Source organism: Apodemus sylvaticus, chromosome 8 (genome assembly GCF_947179515.1).
Source record: "Apodemus sylvaticus chromosome 8, mApoSyl1.1, whole genome shotgun sequence".
NCBI classification, from domain to species: domain Eukaryota; kingdom Metazoa; phylum Chordata; class Mammalia; order Rodentia; family Muridae; genus Apodemus; species Apodemus sylvaticus.
In genome coordinates this window covers 28,191,362-28,213,765 of record NC_067479.1, presented here as the reverse complement: position 1 = coordinate 28,213,765, position 22,404 = coordinate 28,191,362, and the positions used below count along the sequence as shown (strand labels likewise).

At 33.7% G+C, this 22,404-nt stretch overlaps 1 protein-coding gene across 2 annotated transcripts in view; it reads right to left on the bottom strand.

Annotated features, from left to right (window-relative positions):
- Dach1 (dachshund family transcription factor 1) overlaps positions 1 to 22,404 on the bottom strand; it is a 380,594-nt gene that overhangs the window by 52,089 nt on the left and 306,101 nt on the right. For both annotated transcript variants that reach the window (XM_052190808.1, XM_052190809.1), the window contains one exon: positions 4,492 to 4,643. In XM_052190808.1, coding sequence (XP_052046768.1) covers positions 4,492 to 4,643 — 152 coding nt within the window. The remainder of the gene's footprint in view (positions 1 to 4,491; positions 4,644 to 22,404) is intronic.

Genomic DNA, 22,404 nt, shown 5'->3' with positions numbered 1-22,404 from the left:
GATTTGAACTATCATTGTTGCTACCATCACAGTTAGCTGCGTTTCGAATCCTAGGTATATTTTAGTATTCTTTACTTTAGTCTTTTCCAAAATTATATTGGAACAAAAGGAAAAAAACAACATTACATAATCATAAAGATAAGCAACTTTAACCTAGTCAGACTTTGGATATAATGTTATTTTCTAGAGAGGTTTAAATAAATTTTATATGAATAAGGCAAATAAACAAGCGCTTCATTCCTTCACTGAAAATAAAAGGCAAAGGAAACCAATTTGTATGATATTGTGATGCAGGTTTGAAGATGAATAATGAAAACTTTTCAGTCTTGATACTTCGACAAGTTCTATTTCCTTGTATTTCCTCTCTCACTCAAATGGAAAGTGCTTCTCAAACACCATAATTTTATTATATTTAATATTAAACTAAAGTAAATAAATTTGGTACTGTCCTTTTCTCCTTCTACTATCTCTTTTAGGATTTCCTACATTGGTTAATTTATGATTTAGTAGTGACCCTGAAATATTGAACATGAGACCTTGAACAATAGAGCTAAGCCAAACATTCTACCACTGAACCAATGCCATTTTCTTAACTTCTCTCTACACACAAACCACAATGACCCCACTTTCTAACAATACCCTTTATTATAAGCATATTTAAAAATAGCTTTATTCATACTTAAATTTACTGTCTTCATCCTCTCTTATATTTCAACTTCTACTTATTAATCTACTTTTAAACTCTATTCTTTGTAAGTCCGAAGTGTCCTCACTAAATTGCCCCACTAGCTTCAGTTCCATTCATTCTACAGTGAATTTGCATTTTTACTGTACATACTGGTTTTGGGGTAAAAACAAACAAGTAAATACACTGTCAGTTCTAAGACTTAATGTTTGTGTGACTTAAGATTGAAGTAATGTTGCAACTAGTGATTAGAATCCTATTGAGTGTACTCTATTTTCAGCCGAGATTTGAAGGTATCGAATCCAAGTATTGAACCCTAAAGCATTGCCTCACATTAAACTGCCCTGTAATCTATCCAGGGACTATATGAAAACAGCAGGCTGTGGCGAAATGTGTGCATACTAAATATACCAAAATATCATATAAAATACAAGTTCTAAAAAAAGAAAGGGAATGAAATTTAATTCTTCCCTTAACATTAATTAGTGTTATTTATTTCTGGATATTTTCATTTTTACTTTTAGTTTGTGAAATACTCAAGTGATATAAATCAAACTCTATAACTCTTCTAGGTCCTGAATTCTTAAAGCATAGATAAAATATTTTTTAAAATGAGTGTTCAATTTTTACACGCAAATACATTTTCCATAAGTCTTAATTCTAAAGTAGAAAGAGACGGAATTCATGAAAATAGTATTGTGAAGGAGACATCTGTAGCAATCACCATAAATTTAATTATTAAATGTTGTTAACTAGTATTACATTGTAAAATCATTTGCATTGAAAACAATGGTACTATAAATAACATTTCAAAGGAATTTGGGAAATTTTTCTTAATAGCAACAAGGAATTTTCTAGATAACCATAGAGTTTTAAACTGACTATATGAGCATGTTACAATTCTGATACAGAAAGCAGAGAACTCAATTATACATACTTCAAACTGCAGACGAAATTGGGGTGGGCAGATTGTAATTACCTAAATTAAAATTTAGATAGCAAACACTTTCATACTCTATGTCTTATAAGCAAGGGTCATGATTGTTTAGGCATTTTATATGACACATTGAATAATGCCATCACTCAATAAATGTGCCAATAATAAGAGTTAGCATCTATGGTGTTTTACAAATTTATGTGAAATCATCAAAAAATCAGTATCTATATGATTATCAGTATGCATTTGTATTTGTTTGTCTTTGGAAGTCAGTGATTTTCTTTTTAGTTTTACTTTATGTATGCATTTGAATAATCTCATGAATGTGTCCATAAGGGTACACTAAATATTCATAAGTATATAATGCCTATGCCTATACAGACATGCATATGTAGAAGACTGATGTAAATATGAATATTTTTTAATTAAGGATTTTAAATAGATGATCTAGTTTTAATAGATCCAGTTCTCAATCAATAAAACCTAAAAACTAATTCTTTAGCTTGTTTTACTTGTTATCCTACAGGTAATTCTCCTAAACTATGTCCTTGGGGCATATGTTTGAAAAAAAGAGCAGGTTTAGAATACTTAACTAAGCCGGCAGTGGTGGCACACTGTAATCCCAGCACTCTGGGAGGCAGAGGCAGGCAAATTTCTGAATTCGAGGACAGCCTGGTCTATAGAGTAAGCTCCAGGATACACAGGGCTACACAGAAAAACCCTGTCTCAAAAAAACCAAATCCCCAAAAAACCAAAAAAAAAAATATATATATATATATATATAATATTTAGTTAAGTATTATATACATTATATATGTATATAATACTTAACTAAATAGATAATTTGCCTAAAATATATATCTGATTTTCTATTTCTTTCTAAAACAAATAGTTAGATATCATGGGAATGACATGATTTCTATAATAGCCTAGTCCAAGTATCCTAGCACACTGTGGGTGGATGAAAACTCCCTAGCTATCAGTACTTGACTTAGATCTGTGAATGTTAGCATAGTCCTCAGGCCTGGTGTGCACCCAACTTTGTCTCTTCTCTTTCTGTGTGTCTCTTTGCCTCTCTGTCTTCCTTTGTCCCTCTTTGTGTCTGTCTTTCTGTCCTTCTGGGTCTTTCTGTCTCTGTCTGTGCATCCCTTTCTCTCCCTCACTCGGGCTCTCTCTGTCTCTGTCTCTCTCACCCATTCTCTCACTTGCTCTTTCTGTCTCTGTCTTTCTGTCTCTGTCTGTCTCTGTCTCTGTTTCTCTGCTTCTGTCTTTTACTAAATTATGTCATTTATTTATGTTCCAAAAGTTGTCCCCCATCCCCTTTCCCTCTCCTTCATCCCTCCCGCTCCCTTTTGCTTCTGAGAGGGTGCTATCCCACCCACACACTCACCCAACCACCCACAGCTCACCCCTGCCAGCATCTGGCTTCTCTGGGGCATCAGTTCTGCTCTTTAGTGGGATTTTTGTCTGCCTTGAGCTTGTATAGGTTGTGTGTACATTGTTTAATCTGTTGTGAATTCATATGTGCAACTTTCCTTCTGTATCCACAGAACACTGTTTTCTTGGTGTCACCAGTTTTCCCTGGCTATTAAATCTGTTCTATCCTCTTCCCCAAGGATCCCAAGACAGAAGTCAGAGGTGATACATATATTACATGTAGGACTGAACATTTGATTGACTTAATCTGCAGTTTGACCAGTTGTGGTACTCCTCCCCTACTTCTCAGAAAGGATTTTTCTTAACAGAAGGGAAATTTACTATGACCTTTATTGGTAATATGGGTAAAATTTCAGGGAAAATGTCTCATGTTTACTTTTGGATATAATAACTAATTTGGCCATGATAGAAATGACGCTGGACTGATGACTTTTTTCAATTGCTAAAATTTAAAAACCTTAATGTTGAATACAGTTCTAGTAATTCTAATTACATTCATATTAAAAATGCCATATTAATAGATGAGAAGATATGTTACATTAAAGGCCTTCTGTTATGTCCTTGGAGAGGTAAATAAAATTAATTACATTTCTACTGGGGCAAAGTTTAATATGGTAGGAAATGTGTTTAAGAAAATATAACAGAGAATAGAGTGCTGGGCTGACAGCATCTGTATCTTGTGTCTCCTTCCAGCTCCTCCTAAGATGGGGAAATAAGAAGGAAAACTCCATCTGGGGCCCACATGATCCCTTGATGCGTGGCAAGAAAACTATGCTTTCTTCTATCCTAAACAATTTTATTATCTTGGCTCCCTTCACTATGTTATTGTTAACTCTAAGTATTTTTGATTCATAATGTACTGTACATAAAATATACATCCTGAGGGCCACATAGGAAATCTGTAGAAGCATTTCTATGGCTTTTTGAAGTCTATTCTTTGAAGAGTCCTTACTAACTGAAACAAACTTATTTATGAAAGAAGCGATTATTTAGGAGTCTTCTATGTTAGACATATTTAAAATGACTAAACATATCATTTCCTCACAGGGAGGCCAGAAGTTTAAAAATATCTAAATATTTACTAGAACTTGAATGCTGTCATTTGGTAAGTCAGACAAATTTATATACTTCAATCAGTCGCATTATTTGGCAATAAAGAGAGAGTTTGCCGGGTGGGGGTGTGGATGCTTTTCATAACTGCTTACATCAGTTTCCTCTATCTTTATTGTGGCAAAATATAAAGAATCTGTTGAGTATTTCTACAAGAATTTGGGTAGTGTAGACAGTTAAAATTCAATTTTGTGTAGAAATGTTTAATGCCATGAATCAGACAATCTCAAGATAATTGTTTGAAATAGGTTGTATTTTAGAAAAATAATTCATATGTGTTTGTGTTCCATGCTCCCTTCACGCAGAGTGAAAAGAGACCTACCTGTATGTTAGTGAGAAGGGTCTCTATCGAAGACAGGCCATCAGGAAACAGGAAGGGAGATGGAAAACCCGGAGGTAGTGGTTGTCCATGCCCAGTTAGAGAAAGTTTGTCGATGCTGTCTCTTGCGGTTGGTGTAGAAAGTGGGGTCTCATCTGTATGTGATTGAAACAAAAATATAGAACAAGTTACGCTTGTCTGTTTTTATTAGACCTCAGTAATGGCTTCCCTAGTGGTTTCCAGAACATTTATTGCAAATTGGTTCCTGCTATCAGGAGAAAATGCTTTCTGCTGAATTTTCTTTAATGAAAAAGCTGTGGAGATACAACAAGATAACATTAATGAGTAACTTTATAAGCCTTTTAAATGCAGTCTCTAATGAGACTGAGTTTACAGTGCCATAGAATCTTTTTAAAACAAATATTATCTCATATATAGTTGTGATAATATATTCAGGCTGACTTTATGGGCACCTTCCCAATTATCTCATTTTCGTTTGTTCTGTTTGGATTGACAATAGAGTATTTCTAAAGCTTTATATAAGAGAAATGTTTTGTCTGTCAGGATGTTTTCTTCGCAATTAACCCTTCCTTTCTATTGATGGTTCATCTAAACGTAGTCTTAATAAGCTTAATGAAGAATCGACAAGTGAAACTTCTTTTTGCTTTTATTTCTCTCCTGTCTTCTTCATTGTTTTTGCTTTTTTAAAAAGTATCTAAACAGGAAGGCTGGAATCCAAAAATATTGTTTCTAAGGCACAATTAAAATAATCACTTTAAATAGCTAAAATATATTTTAAAAACTTAAACATCTAGAGTTTTCACATAAAAAGAAAACTGGAAAAAAGCAATAAAAATGTAACTTCTAGAACAGTATAATGGAAATCTTATTACCCTTCTAAGGTAAGTTTTAATTTCTTTCGCTAGTTGTTGGTTCCCTATACTTCAAAATTTAGGCAACACAGAGTAATGCCCAAACACATGTACTCTTTCTTTTTATTTTAAGGCATTTTCATTTTGCTCCTTATTATTTGATTTAAATACTTAAATACTTTCAAATGAAATAGAAACAATTGGTGGCTTAATCACACAAGTTTTACTCAGCGCAGTAATCTCTATTTTATAATAGTTTCATATTTCATACCAACAAAATTAACTAGCACAATAAATTTGCTTAACCCTAATAGTATCTCTCAATTCTACAAATGGCTAAAACTTTCAACATACTTGAGTTTTGCTTATAATTTGATTTCACTGTTCTCTGTAATCCTTTTACTTATCCTTTATTTATAGACACCTTGTCCAAGTCTCTCTCTCTCTCTCTCTCTCTCTCTCTCTCTCTCTCTCTCTGGCTTTTATTCAATGAACCAAATAAGACAAAAGCTAATAAAGCATGTTTGAGACAAAAGATGTCCTATTGACTAAGTTCCTATCACACTCACTAACGCTTCTACAATTTCTCCTTCCACTACCTCTGTTAACTCACTGACAGAAGATCTCAGTCAGCTTGTACTGGAAGAAGAAAGAAGAAGCAACTAAGTCTGAACTCGTGAGGCTTAATTTTATCCGAGCTTTCACCTAGGACAGAGAAAGGCTTCAGGGCCTATATAGTGCTGCCCCATGGCTAATATCGGTAAGGTAATTTTGGATACCATTTACCTTGCTGTCATAAATTACTTTTCTGGATCAAGGCTGCTAGTGTTTTCTCATAATGATTCTGAAAAGGCACTTATCAAACATCTATGTTCATGTGTCATTGTTTAAGAAAGAGAGCAATATTTTTTGATCAGTTTCACCTTAGCTGTCACATGGTAAGGAAAATGTGCCTTAATAGATCATGGAGATAATAATTGCTTGTCTTTTGAGGAAAGGCAGAGGGTCTGATTACCACCTGAGGATTTTTCCTGTTAGCATCTCTGACTTCATAATTTTGATAGACTGTGCAAAAAATGAGAACCAATTTTATTTATACACACAATTTTTTACATCTTCTATTACCCATAATAATTTGTTTTCATTTCAATGCAATTATACTTGACTACACTTAGCAGTTGAGAGACCAAACATCAAAAAAACACCATACTTACACTCTTGCACTGTTAATTATTGAAACAATGCACATGGTGATATAGTTGGAAGAAAAAGAGCCAGTGTATAAATATTATGACGCTCATGTAGACTAGAGTGACCTATTCCAGACAATAAATGTCTAATTCTTAGAGTCGGTAAAGCCCTTTAACTTAATTATTGTAACTTAATTAGCCACTGCTCAACCCAGTCAATGATTAAGATTTTTTGCATATATGTGCAAGCATATGTGTGCATACATATTATTTTTGCAAATTTACCTACTGTCATATATAAGAATAAACTATAATTTTCTATAAATTGGAGGCAGAACAACTTAAAATAGGAAGAATTTTTTTAAGCTTAATACATACTTTTCTTATAGAAAAAATAAGGCAAATTACTTACAGATCAAATAAACCAATGTATACATATATATATATATATACATATATATACATATATATTCTTTTCTGTATGAATATGCTGTTATCTGAGACAATACTGTCACCTCATGGGAAATGACATCATAATAGTCACTTTACTTCCTCCTTCATCGTTGTAAAGTTAAGGCCATGGTTCTCTCTCTTTGAATAAAAAAATGACCTTTGACATGTGAAATATTCTCAGAAGATTAAAGCAAAAGTTGGAGGCCAGAAAATGTGGTTGTCTGAGCACCACATAATCTTTATTGACTTCAAAGTGTGAGGGAAGAGGAACGCATGTTTACAGATTTGATTTGCACTTGGTATACCTGCAAGGGGGGGGGGGTGATAGATATTGTGCATAAATGAAAATTGGCTGTCCAGGATTTCTGATTTGGCAACTGTTATACCCTTTATCAACTAGCTTTGGTACCTGACAGTAAATGAACAGAAATTTCAAGAACTGTATGAGGGAAACCTTTTTTACTTCTATTGTGATCTGAATGGAGATCATCAATTTATTTGCCCCTATTTGTCACGTGGTATTATCTGGAAAAGTTCCCCATCCCCCGCCACAGATGTATCTCACAAACTTAAGATGAGATTTTTCTTCTGAGGAATGCGATCTACATCTAAGTCCAATGGCATGTAATTTCAAGAGAGAATTACAAATGAGATTTACAAAAGGAAAAGACACACACAGATGCAGTGAAGAAGGAGGTGATATGCCCAAAGGCAGATACTAAAAAATACTGCAGTAACAGTTAAATAATTCTGGTACTCAAAACGTGCTAAAAGTACTAGCATGCTAGTAACCTATTAGGTTATTATATTTAAATTCTAAAAAGAAGTTATTAACTTCTCAACATTATTGGAAAATGGAAAGGCACATGCTACAGTTTAACAAGTAATTTCATTTTAATGCTCGGAAAAATTACTGATTGAAATCTGAATAATTACACGATAAATATGCTGGCAATTTTATCATTATTTAATCAGGATAATAGAATTGAAAGTACAAATGGAAAAGAAAAACATTTCAATTATATCATAAAGAATGAAAATATTGGGTTTTAGCTTTCCTTATCACCTGAACACTGGATTCTACTCAAACTTTAAGCCATTTCTTACTGAGAGACCATCAGGAAGATTGATGTCTCAGAAGGACAAGCCTCTTTCCTCTTCAATCTTATCACACATAACAATTTAGCAGGATATCCTAAGGAACAATGTTGTTTAAAAAAAATAATGGGCCTCTACTTTTAAAATGTTTTCTTTCCTGTTAATAAAATCTAACTCAGTTGTTTTTTTCATAACCCGTCCCTTTGGGTTTGAATTACATCTTCTCTCAAGTGTGTATGTGTGGGGAGGTGTGTGTGTGTGTGTGTGTGTGCATGCTGATCTGTAGTATTTTTTATTATTATTGTTATTAAACTGCTCATTCCAAGTTAAAAAAAAAGGAAGTTTGCACATAGACTATAAATGTAGTGGTAAAGTGAATAAAAATTGCTGAGCAAGATTGTAGAAAATATGGAACTTTCTACTAAGAAGTGAATACATTTTTATGACTATATGCATTTTTGTTGTTTTAAAATTTCTATAAGACACCAAATATTTCAATAGAAGTATTATTGAACTAAAATAAGATCATGAAGAACTTTTAAATTAAATGCTAGTGCTCATATAAATAATTGAAAATTATACCAAGATATAAGACCTAGTCAGGATAGATCAGGAGAGGGTGTCAGTTTCCCCTCCTGGTGTTTTAAGAGGATGCATGCTGCCTGGCCTTACTGCTGGAAATTGAACCTGGTCTTCTGCAAAAGCAATACACTCAAACACTACAGTATCTCCACAGTTCCATATGACACATTTTTTTTAAAATAAAAGAGAGCATAGTCCCATATGTGATACAGCTAAATTCAAAGAAAAAAATGTTAGATCCAGAAAGTGAGTTCTGGTCCTGATGTTACCAAGTTTTATCAAATTTTATAGTGATACAAAGCATCTTATATCATGTGAAACACATTTGGCTAATGAATAACAAGGATTAGCTTAAAATCAAGGGATTATACTTTAACTGAACTAGATTATATATGCAGAAGTGCTTTGTAAAACACAAAACACATTAGTGTTAATGTGGAAAAATAAAAAAAAAAATCTTTGATGAATGTCCTCATTTTTATGTGACTCAAAGAAATGCCATCTTCTTATCTGCTGCCGTGGTATCTATCTTCTGTCTCTGTAACCAGCAGGTGATGAAGATGCATTGTGTTGGCGGAGTTCATGGGAATAGACTGAGAAGAGCACAAAAATACCAAGAAGCCTTTTGAATATATCCTAAGCAGTGCTAGAAATTGGAAGGTCAAGTTTGGAGACATTAATATGGAGGGCTGGAGAGACAGGACAAGTTCTAAAATGCTTCTCTTGAAAATATATGGACTTGAATTTGTGTTTGATCCTCAGAATCTACATACAGTATGCTATGTTGCATACAGTTGAAATCCTAGTGCCAAGAGGACTGGCTCTAGGACCCACTATAGGCCAGGATATTAAAAGAACATGTATCAAAAGATAAGCTATCCAGTAGTTGAGGAATCAGCCAAATTTATTCTGTGGCATCAGCATATGCATAGATGTAAACCCACACACACATATATAACTGCACACATACAAATATAATGTTATAAAGAGAATAATACATAAATATACTTATAGAGATGGTTGAGGTGTACTAAAAACTACACCAAGCAGGACGTTTTGTTCAATTTAACTCAGTTTTATTGCACATTCTGGGGATTCAGGGGGTCTCTAATATCCTGAAGAAACTATGTTTTAATGTAATTTTAACTAGAAAGCATATTTTCTACTATTGTTCTAAAATAGCTTTCTATACAGTCTACATCTTCATTTTTGAGATCTGTGTACAAAGGTCAGAATGTACACTAATATTTTAAAACTTATCACTGAGAGCAAATTCATCCCAGGAGCCCAAACTTATTATTGCAGGTAGATACTTGCGCATAGAAGTTTATTTCCTCAACAACTAGGAACTTTAATCATTAAATGCGTGCGCACACACACACACACACACACACACTCACACACACACACACACACACACACACACAGAGAGAGAGAGAGAGAGAGAGAGAGAGAGAGAGAGAGAGAGAGAGAGAGAGAGAGACTTACCTCATAAACCCGAGGAGTCGCTTTTACCCTACTTGCTTCATAAAGTAGTTATTTGTCAATGATTATGAAAGAGCTGGCATAGGGTATGCTGAAAAGATCCATTTAATTGACCTTTATGACTTTTCCATGACCCCGTAGGCTTAACCTGACTGCTGATACTGCAAGTGACTATGGGAAAGCATTTAAGGCTGCACAACAGACAGGGCTGTATTTCCTGGGTTAATGTTTTGTATATCTGCACAGTAGGGCCATTAAGGGTTCTCAGAGCACAAGGGAAACAATCATAACATTTGTTTTTAGATGACTGACTCAGGACATGTACCCTAGGCTTTATATAGAAACTGTTTTTGTTTTATTAAGGGACTGTTTGCCTATTAGTGATAACATCATTAAAAATAAATGAAAGGGGGCTGGTAAAATGCTTCCCCAAAGCAGAAACCTAATTAAAGGTGATGTGCCTACTATGAGGCATTTTTTTTCTTTCAGGATGCAGAAATAGAACAAGGTTACATCTCTCTCATTTTGTTAGTCCCAAAAAAGACCTCACAGTAAAACATCACTTCTGATTTAATTTCTTATTTCTGTGTTCTTTACATCTGTGCCTGCCCATGAAAACTGGACTAGTTTTCTTCCTACAGATAGATGGCTTCTTCATCATGTCATACTATGTAGAGAAGAAATCTGAGGGTTCGTCTCTGAGACTGGCTTGCCTTTGAAAACAGTTTGTATAGGCTCTGGCAGATACATTAGTGCATCTACTACTGTAGATAATTGTTTATGACTCATGTATACATAAACAGTTCTCTAGTTTGGAAAGACAGTTTCTGCAGGCCTGTGTTAATGATCAAAATAATTGCTAAACTGTACTTTATAATTTCAGAAAACCAAAAAAAAAAACAAAAAAACAAAAAAAAAAACAACCAAACAAGCATTTTTCTTTTGTGGGGTGGATCTACTCTCATTTCGCGGATGGTAGAAAGCAGGAAACTCCATTCCCTTGATAAATCTACCTTATTGTGCCGTGACCTTGGACAATTTACTTAAATTTACATCTGCCAAAAGTGAGTTTCTGAACTGTGTTTTAGAAATGTGTCATGAGGCGTGAGCAGGGGTGCCACAGAAACCCAAAGCCTTTTCAAAATTAATGTTGCCTTAAAAGAAAGACAGAAATGAAGGGAAAACCTAGAAAATGTCAGTTTCAGGGTTTGCCATCCAGTTCTCCTCTTACCACCTCTGCTCACTTCTAATTCATTTATGAATCTTCAAGGAGAATATAAATCCAATTTCTAAGTGAATAAAACAGAACCCTTCAGAAAAACTTCCCTGAAATAATACTAAGTAGCTCTGAGTAGTGGATTATTAAAACTCCAACTCTTCCATGGGATTTTGATTGAAGTTATCATGGATTTGCCAGGACAGAGAAGTGGGAGGGGGTTGATTGGGGAATGGGCAGAGGGAAGAAGGCTTATGCGACTTGTGGGGAGGGGGGGAACCAGGAAAGGGGAAATCATTTGGAAGGTAAAGAAAGAATATAGAAAATAATAAATAAAAGGATAAGATGGAAATCACTAGAATCAATTCTTTTTTTTACATAAAACATGACTACAAGGGATTATTATAAAATATTTTCAAGTACTAGTTTACAGATATTATTTAGTTTTCATTACAGAAGTGCAATCAATGAATAAGAAGTTCAAGGAAAGATTTGAATGGCACAAAGAATAAGTATATTCATGAAAACAGATTCACACACACATATACATGCACATCCACAAGCACACACACACAGTACATGACTTGGCAAAACTTTCAAAAAAAGTTCATTAAAAACAGGATGGGATTTTAGGACTGATGTCGATCATGTCTTTGTGAGTTGGAGAAACATGTCTCTATTTTTGAAAAGCACACACAAAATATAGAGTGAACTAGGTAATGAAAATAAGGAATCAAAATCAAATTTATAGTGTTCATGATTCTCTTCAAATTTCAAAGGGCAGAGGAGAAACTGGGTGGAAAAATATGGAACAATATTCACCTTGACACAGTGATTATGAAGGCTGAAGAACATAAAGGAGTATAGTAGTCATTATACCGCTGTCATTTTGTGAATATTTTAAATGTCTACTAGTGAGCTGTTATCAGATAAATGGATGCTCTTCAGTCTAAATTCTACTAACACAGTCTTCCTTCAAAGATCGGTATGATGGTGATCACCAGGACCACCTAAACGCCTGGTTAACATTAACCACTTCCTGTGCTCACGACTCCACTGCATCACTTGGCTTGTTGAACTCTCCCCACAGTTCTGAATGAGGGGTTCCTTTTGCTATGCGTCATTCAACACATGAAAATGTGGACATAGAAATATGTTAATCAACTTATGAAGATATCTTAGCTATGAAGACAGGAGCCTGAATTTTAACCCCAAATATCTCTGTGTCAGAGCTTAGGTTTTTAACTCTAAAGTGAAACTACAAATCATACACAGCTTGTTAAAATGTATTAGTTATAGGCACATGTATATATCATATACACATTAAGTATAAATTCCAGGACAGGGAAGCGTGAAGGGAAGATGGAGGAACAGGGGGAGGGAAGAGGGCTTATGGGACTTGCGGAGAGTGGGGACCTAGAAAAGGGGAAATCATTTGAAATGTAAATAAAAAAATATATCAATAAAAAATAAATAAATAAAAAGAAAGACAGAAAGGAAGAAAAGCTTTTACATTGACCAATCCATTTTCTGAGACCAAAGTTACCTTTGTACCCAAACTATATTAAGATTCAATAAATAAATATAATTACAGACTAATTTACATCATGGACATAGATGCAAACATTCTCAATAAAATATTTGTGACCAAAAAAAAATTAACTTATAATGGATTTACTCCTTAAACTCAGTTAATGATCATCCTAAACAACCAAGATTCCTTCAGGTTGACTAGGTCAGGTTAAACACGATCCTTCTCTCTTCAAGCAAGGTTATCTCTTGCAGTAAAGAGTCTTTAGAATAAGTTTGTGTAGGGCCATTGCAGTCCAGCCATGATAGACATAACACTATTAAATTAAATTAAATTGATGCATACTTGTGATTAGAAGAAAAACAACTCTGACAAAATTCACCCGAGAATGGCAGGTGTATATCTTTCTTTCTCAACTTCAATTAAATGCTTAGAATCATCACAACTCTGTATTTCTGTGTTTGTTGAGATTAAGGGTCTCTGGAATTTACTTAGTTTGTGCTCCTTGCTATGTGTTTCCTTTCTTTCCCACTATTAAAACTGCACTTTCATTTTAAATGACTCTCTTAGTTTCAGAGTCCATTCCTTCTCTAGCTGCCCCCAGGGTGCTCAGTCCTAGCACTAAGGGCTGCTTTGGTTCTTGGTCCCAACTCTGCTCTTTTACCAGCAGGCTGCTAGGATGCTGCTCTAAGCTAGACATCATTTTCTTGATTAAACAAAATTGATTCACGCAAGTCAGTTTACTTATTTGCTAAGTATGATGATGAAATACAAACCACAGTTCAACGAAGAACTATTTCTTCATTTTTACCTCCTATGCAAAGCTATCCGAAGACAAAAGTACGCGATGACATTCAATCTGGTAAATGTACTACAGCCTCTTCTGGTAAATCTGGTAAAACTACAACAGCCTTTACTGTTGTAAAACAGTTCCCTTTCATAACATGGAATTACTAGTCTACCTTTCCTGCATTGTTTCAAATGATCAAATATTTGGAAACTGTCCACAAAGAAATTCAATCACATGTTCATTTCCTTCAATATGTTTAAAATAAAAATCTATGAATTCTGATTATGTAGTTCACTTGGACTACCCTGATGCAAGGTTTGTAATATATTTTATTGCTGATTGAATGAATATATCTGGTTTTTATTTCTCAAATTAGTTCATGTATGAAGTTTCTGTTTTTATGTAAGTGTTGATCATGGTTAAGAGAGCTTTGTTTATACCTAAACTTCCAGAGCCCAGCATGTATCCCAGCATTCCTGGTATAAAACATACTTGTGTTTTCAGTTTTCTTTCCATAAATGCATGCTTAGCATATTAAAAATCACCTGTTATATTTAAAACTCTAAAAAATTTTTGAGAAAATTCAATTTCCATTAATAGATTTGTCCCTGCTTAGATTTGTGACTACCATATCCAGAACACAGGCAAGTGTGCATATGGATATTAGATTATGTTCATCAACCTAAAAATTCTTCTGCTTCCTTTTGGACAATGGTAGCTTAGCTGATTCAGAATGTTCAAACAAAACTTGATAAGTATCCCATCAGGAATATTACAGAAACTTTTACCTGGAAATTGATAGGAGGTTAAAGTAGGTAACCTTTACATTCCTTTTACCTATTGATATTTTATGACTTTTTCCTTTAAAACTAACTGCTTTATCACATAGTCATATAAAAATGCAAAGGAGAGCACTAATTTTTAGGATTTAGGGAAGTATAAAAGTTAAGGACATGTGTGTGTATGTCCTTGTCAGCATTCTTCCCTGGGTGAGCAGGGGATTCCCAGACAGCACAGCTGCCATTGTACAACTCTCAGAGCATAAAAATGTAATGTGGATCCTGTTCATATATATATTTTAAACCTAACTCCCAATTATAGTCATTTCTTCTCTATGCCACAGAAAAGAGATTATGTTGTCAGATATATAAAACTGTATTTCCTAGCTATTAATTGGATGTATTTATAGATAATATACAAAAAATAATGTGGATTATAAATTTTCTTCAATTGGTCAGTTCACCAATTGCTCTGTTGTTGATTTGTTTTAAATGCTATCATTTAAGTCTATTATAAATAAGTAACAATGCTGTTATTTCAGGAATTGGATTGCCTTTCCTTATCCATTTTCTGTCTTAGTACAATTGGAAAACCCAAAAAAGGATGGAGAACCTGAACAATTATTCTTATTTCCTTTTTTCTATAACTTCCTTTTACCCTCCATGTTTTACATTAAGCAAATTATAGGAATCATATAGACTGCCAATTTCATGATGATTTTACAATGATGAAAACTGTAAGAACATTTAAAATACTTTAGCATTTTCATATTAAAACAATTAAATAAAAATGCAGGTTTTATTCCTGTATTGTGGTGATAAACATGAGGTACTCATATTGCCCACTGATGTTATTCTCCATTAGAAAAATTTAGAGGTTCATATAACAATAGCTTCAATTACGTCAAGATGTGTATGAGGAAGCTGTGACTTCCATCACTGCCACAATTACTTTCACAACTTGAGCTTAATCATAATTTAAATAAGCAACTTTTTAAAAAGTGACATCAACCCTGATGTATGAATATATATTTATTTTTCCCATTAGTTTATTTGGCAAATGTAGACAAAAATAGAAGCATTGGATTCTAAAACATTTGGTAGTGGCAAGTTGAAAATATGATACAGGACACTAAATATTGTTTTGTAGATGAGCAATATATCGGATCATTTAAAGGCATATTTGTATTTGGAGGGAAAATAAATTTTGTGGGGAAATTATATGAGCTTGAAATCTTGTTAGTCACTATGGTTGCCAAAAGTCATGTGCTCAAGTTAGTGTAAGGAGGCTATTGGGTCATAGTAGAACTCTTACAATATGAAAAGAAGTTAGCACATTAAATTCAAAAAAGACCTAGAAGGAAAGTAGGGACAGAGAAAAGGAAAGAGTTGTGGGAGATCATAAGGAAAGAAGGAAAGAGGTATGGGGACAGATAAGAAAGAATAAAAGATTGCTAGGATTAAAAAAAATAGAAATCTAGAAATGCAATCTTTGCATCTTTGCATTCTTCCATACTGGTACTAATACAGATAAAATTTAGCAATGAAAGCTGGGGAAAGGGAAATTGTGAAAAGAATGTATTATATGAATAAAACTTATTTTCAACTTAAAAGAAAAATTAAGTCTTAAATAGTAGAAAAAGTAAACGTTATAATCCTTCCACTGGCCTCATCTGATCTGATCTGGCTTCCAGTCCTTTTCATACTCCCTGAACTTCTGCCTAGTCCTACAGAGAGCTCCTCCCAAAATTATAAGTGAAGCTCATTTCACGGCACAACTTGTGCCTGGTTCCATGTTTAATATCTACCTTCCACGTGGCATGGCGTGGTCCTGCTATTTCCAATTCCAGTTGTCCTGTTTTAGGCACCAATGCAGGACCTAGTTCTTCATGTTCAGGCACCCTCCTTTCCACTTAAATACCTATTTTCTATTTCATTCTTGGTCTGTCATGTCTGACCTTCATCTAATACCCATGACCTCCTGGAACCTTCACTTTGCAAGCAATGCATTTCTTTCTACCCCCAAAACACCAGCTAGTGTGGCCTGCATCCTGTTCCTAGGAACTGAAGACTTATAGAATTTGGAACAGAACACATTTTCTCATGACTTACAAAGTATATTAGCAAACACAATCAAAAAGAAAGCAAAATTTAATGGGAAAGAAAGAAGAGTTACTGTGACAGGAGAAAGACTAACACATAAACTAAAATTATCACAGTGAAGCGTGTCAACCACCCTGTGGCATTGGGAAAACTATGTAGAATTTTTCAGTAAATGTAAATACTGGGTTGCATAGATCAATAAAATGGAAATATTGATTTAACATTAATTCTATTTTTCTTGGGTCCAAGAGGAGATCTAAATCCATTAAATGGGGTCAAATTCATAACAAAGAAACTTCTAAAAGTGTATGAATGAATTACATGTTTTTTGGGCAAATAGGTCAGAATAAAATTTAGGTCTGGACAGAAAACTTATTGCAAGACAAACACAAACAACTTGAGTTCATTTCTCAAATCCTACACTAAAAATAGCTGGGTTTTGTAAAAACACTTTTGTAATCTCAGCTCTAGTTAGGTAGAGACAGGCATGTGAATCTCTGAGGTTCATTGGTCAACTAGTTTAGAATACTTCCAGGAAAGACAGAGAAACCGTCCCAAGAGACTGGGAGACAGCATTTGAATAATGACACTGAAGTTTTTCCTTTAGCCTCCACAAACAGGCACAGACACACTACTTCACGTAAGATATGTGCAAATACAAACACAAAGAAATTGCAGAAACAGTTTGCTATGTAGTTTCAAATACATCTCAAATTGTCAAGTTGTGATCCTGAATGGTCATTTATATGTATTCTAATGCATGTGTAGAAACCTCTAGAAGCATTGATACACTTTAAAGAAGTTAGAAGGATAAGGCTTTAAAGGTTACAAACCTTTACCAAGTTATACACCTTTAAGGAATTAAAGCTTATTAGATACTTTAGAAATCACAGGGAGATAATGGTGACTGGAAATGGCTAGGCAAAAATCCAATCCATGCCCAAATAACTGATATCACAAAGAAATATGCACAGAATTTAGAAGTATATGCAGTAATTAGATCCATCTGCTACCCAAGGCAGGTACTACAGGACGCTGATTCAAGACTAAATTAGACTCATTTGTTATTACCAGTACATATTTGCATTCAATTAATGTGCTAAAATCCTTGAAAACTATGCTCTCTTAAGTGGGTTAAACATGTTCATTGTAATCTTGTTTATATTAATAATTGGCTTAGCAAATCTTTTCTTTATATCTAGTACAAAGGTAAACTTTATCAAGCCCAAGCTAAATTATCATAAATTCCATATTAGCAGAAAACAAATTAATGAGCTTTGATTGTACCAAGAAAATTGCCTTTGCCAATTGCTTCATTTTGTCTACTGTATATAACAAAAACAACAACAAAAAGTCTTGATGTGATAAAAGGGGTAGATAATATAATGTTTACAAAAATATTATTTGAAGCAAGGTAAACTTTCAGAATCTCTAATTTAGTGTTATATTTATTTGTTTGGGTTCAGCGTGTAATATGATGTTAAGTATATTACTGTACCATGCTATTATGGAACAGATGTTAAATGCAATGTAAAAATGTCAGGGGTAAATGATTGATGATCCTCTTTGCCATTTCAAAGTAAACCATGATTATTTATATGCTCTGGACATTGCTTGAAAGCATCATATTAAATCTAAACAATTGATCCATTTTGAAGAGGTTTTATATAATATATTATTTATATGTGTTGTATTCTTTTGTGAAATAATGTCCCAGCATGAGAAAGTATTAAGAGTTTCAAGTGCTCCACCTAGTCCATATGGTAGATTTGTTTTTGTGTAATCCTTACCTTTTTCCTCTCAGCCCATATGGCAAGTCCAGAGCCTTCCCAGGCCCCTCTGCCCTCCACAGGGGCCATATGGCAAGTTCAGTGAGTACTCATTTACCTTGTATTAATATTTTATCTGCCTCAGACAGAAAAAGAGATAAGATTATCCAAGGCAGCCCGTGCAAATGGTTCAGCCACATAATCAATACTAAATGCCAAAGTCCTATGAGATATGGATTCAGTTATTTCATTTATATTAAAAATAGCATAGCTAATTGAATAATTTATCAAATAATTTCATAATCCCTTTTGATCATTTGATATATATTGACAGGATATTGTTTAATTATGGTAATAATCTAGGTAATATTAACACATAATATTATAAGTTATATAATTTGGAACTGGCTGAAATATATAGATTTTGATATATCCAAATAGACAACTAAATCTATAATCTATACTGCCAAAAAGTAATCCATAATTAATACATAGATATAGCATTTACCCCTATAAGTCTGTTTATGTCAGTGTAATATAATTAAGAAGTTTTCTGAACTTTATAACTAGAATTCATATTAGAATATGGAATTCTAATAAAAATATTACCTTTCTAGTTCCATTACAAGTTGACAAAAAGTTTTCAAATGAACAAATTTGCAAAATAAATTATTAGGCCTCAAGTTTATTTCTTGGATACAATTATGAATTGTATAATTTCATTAACATTTGGTCTATAAGAATCCCTTTAACAGTTGACAGAATATGATTACGTGTTTTATAATAATATTACCATGTCAAGCACTTAAATACCTCTTGACAACATACATGCTACACCCACACCTTTCCTTTACACTACGCGGATCTATACATAATCCTTTCACAAATCTCCTTCAATACAGAGAAATATCTCACATTTTGAAAAATGCCAATTAGTCAAATCAACATTACAAAATGAGAAAACATAAAATATAGCCTACCACACTTACAGTTACTTATGTTTTAGAGCATCAATTTTAGTTACTTTAAGTTTAGTGTATCTATCAGAGTACATGTAGAAATCTAATGTGAATATTCAGAATAGTGGGTTCATGCTTTAACTGCTCATTTTCTTAACACATGGAATTCTAATACAACATTTTCTTCTTGGACATTCCACTTAATCAGTTAACCTGCATTCACAAAATAATTGCAGTTAGTATTTTTTTAATTTTAAGTCACACAATGTACATACCTGATTATCATACTTTGCCTACATTACCTTTGAGTCTCCACATCTGTAATTATACGTGCTATGATATTTTTCCATAATACATTTGCCAGGGTCATATGAATTCTGAGATAACAACTTGTAGGTGCTACTGAATAGATTCTAAGCTCATTTGAAATTTTAAAATGATAATATTGAAATAAAAATGTTAATGTGTTTAGGTTTCTCACCTGTAAGTGCAAGTAAAGTCATAATTAAAATATAAAGACAACATCAGGGTCCCTGACAGCTTTTTTTAGGTTTGTATATAAAGAAACATATTTTAATGAAAATATAAAAGTTTAATTTTATGCACTGAATATTTTCACGGAGTCAGCACTTTGCTATTTTGTGATAACATGTTAAAATTAATGGGATGTCTTAACTAAGTTCTTTCTGCATATATACATATAAACGAGGCAAAGCTCTGAACCTGACTTCATAAATAACATTTGCTGTGATTTTGTTAAAGTTTAGATGTGTGGATTTGTATTTGAAATCCTCAGAAGGTTACAGGGTGCAACCCTCCAACAATATCTCTGAGTCTTCAGGGAAAAAAATCCCATTATGTGGAGTTCAGTGAAGGGGGTAAACACCACCATAAAGAAATATAAATTGCACATATTTCCCATTTAGCTAGTGTCACTAGAGTTCACTATTTAGAATTCTAACCAGTTAGGACTTATTCTTGGAGGTCAAGTACCTTGTGAACCTTGACCTCTTACTGATGACATCATATCCCATCCGTCAATTCTTCCAAGAGCACACTAGCCATCTGCTCCACAGACATTGTAACAACTTATTAGACAAATACACAGGGTAGCAATCTGCAGGATGACACTGTTATCTTAATATGTGCACATTCTGAAGTTTTAGCCACTGCTTCTTTCACTATACCAAAATCCTGCCCGCTGTTTTTATTTATTTACCTAGTTTGTTAGTTAGTGCATTTTGTTTGTTGGCTTGTTTGTTTGTTTGTTGAGAAATGACAAGTTCTAAAGTCAAGATTGTCCTAGAATTCACAATGTGTTCCCGTCTGTCCTAAGTCACAGTGAGTTTAGGCTGGCGTCAAACTCATTCAGGTACACCTGACTCAGCCTCCCAACATAGTCAGATTTTAAGCGACCAGAATTACACTGGGTTTATCTTCTAGTGTCTAAGTGGAAGTTAGGTGGTCATGTTTACTTCTTCAGTCTTATGGAAACCATGAACAAATTGACAAAAGTACCCTATCTCGATTTCAGGACAATACAAGAAACCGTCTTTGCAAAGGGAGACTCCATTCCATTCCTAAGGCTCTTTTCTCTTCAGAGTTTGCTACCTGCAAATTTATTTCTCTTTCCCCATGAGTGAACCATATAGGAAGAAGGACTTACATGTACCATTCAGAAGTATGCTCAATTATAAGGCAGCAAACCCCAATAGTAACTTTCTATAGAGCTGCTAAAATAACATGTGAAATAAATCCCAAGCCCACTTCAGGAGAATCTCTGTTTCTTTTACTTCATTTCCCTGAAGGCATTTAATTAGCAAACACAGAGTCTAGCTGACACTGCATACCTGTAACTCTAATAGGTTCTCTGGACAAATCAAGGACAGTATCCATGACCATGAACTCCTATTTTAGAACCATCTTAAACTTACCAGCTGTCAAAAGTATTATGGCTTAATGAAGTCTAGCGTAAGTCTCTCCAACTTTAAATTATTATACTTTTAAGAAATCATGTTATTATCTTACATTACATAGAATTCACCCTGGATCCTTTCTTTTGGCTTGTCATTTATTCCAGCTTACACTGTGATCAACATTGTACTAAAATAAAGTCAAGTACAACAGCCGCTCCCTGCCCATCAAAACGCACAGACGTCTGCCAAGCACTTGTAACAGCTGGTGTTACATTAATTAGTTTAAACTATTTATTTCATCCATCTCCAGAGCAGATTGAGCAAAAACATTAGAGATTATTCTAGCATCTGTAAGTGCCCTGCAAACATTAACCAAGGAAAATTAAAATATTCATCAGAACCAGATATACATACATATATACACACTCACATTTTTATCTCTTTATATATATATAAAGATATATATATATATATATATATCTTTATATATATATAGATATATATATAGTGGATGGAGAGATAGACAGACAGATAGCTAGAGAGATAGAGAGATAGATACATAGAGAGATAGATACATAGGTACATAGATAGGTACATAGCTACATAGATACATAGATACATAAATACATAGAAAGTATGGTTAAGAAGTCAAGTCTCTCATTATAAATAAAATGAATGTCTCATATACCTTAGAAGAGTTATTTTAATAATTTTCTTTTAAAACATTAAGTTTTCAACTTACACTCATATTTTGCATCCACTAAGATTCTCTATTTAAAAATTATAACTAGAAGCAGTAATAATTCTTCACAACATGGACCATTAAGCAATATATGACAGGGACTGGGTGACTCAGTGGATTAGTCGCAGACTTTATGGCCTCTATTGGAATTCTGCCCTAACTATAGTGATCAAAACACTGTTATCAAATGGTTGTAAAAATCTCAATTAAAATTACTTCTATGGCCTCCACTAGGTTTTTAGCAAACTATATACCATTACATAAATCTACACATTATTGACAAAATTAACTCAACTGTTACTTTTTTGGCTTAAGGTATTGTAAATTAACTATTTCACTGTTCAAGTAATAGCTGTAACCAGCCTTGATTATTAACATTCATCCATTAAACACCTGCTAGCTAGAAGGGAGTTTGTTGTCCTGTAGGCTTT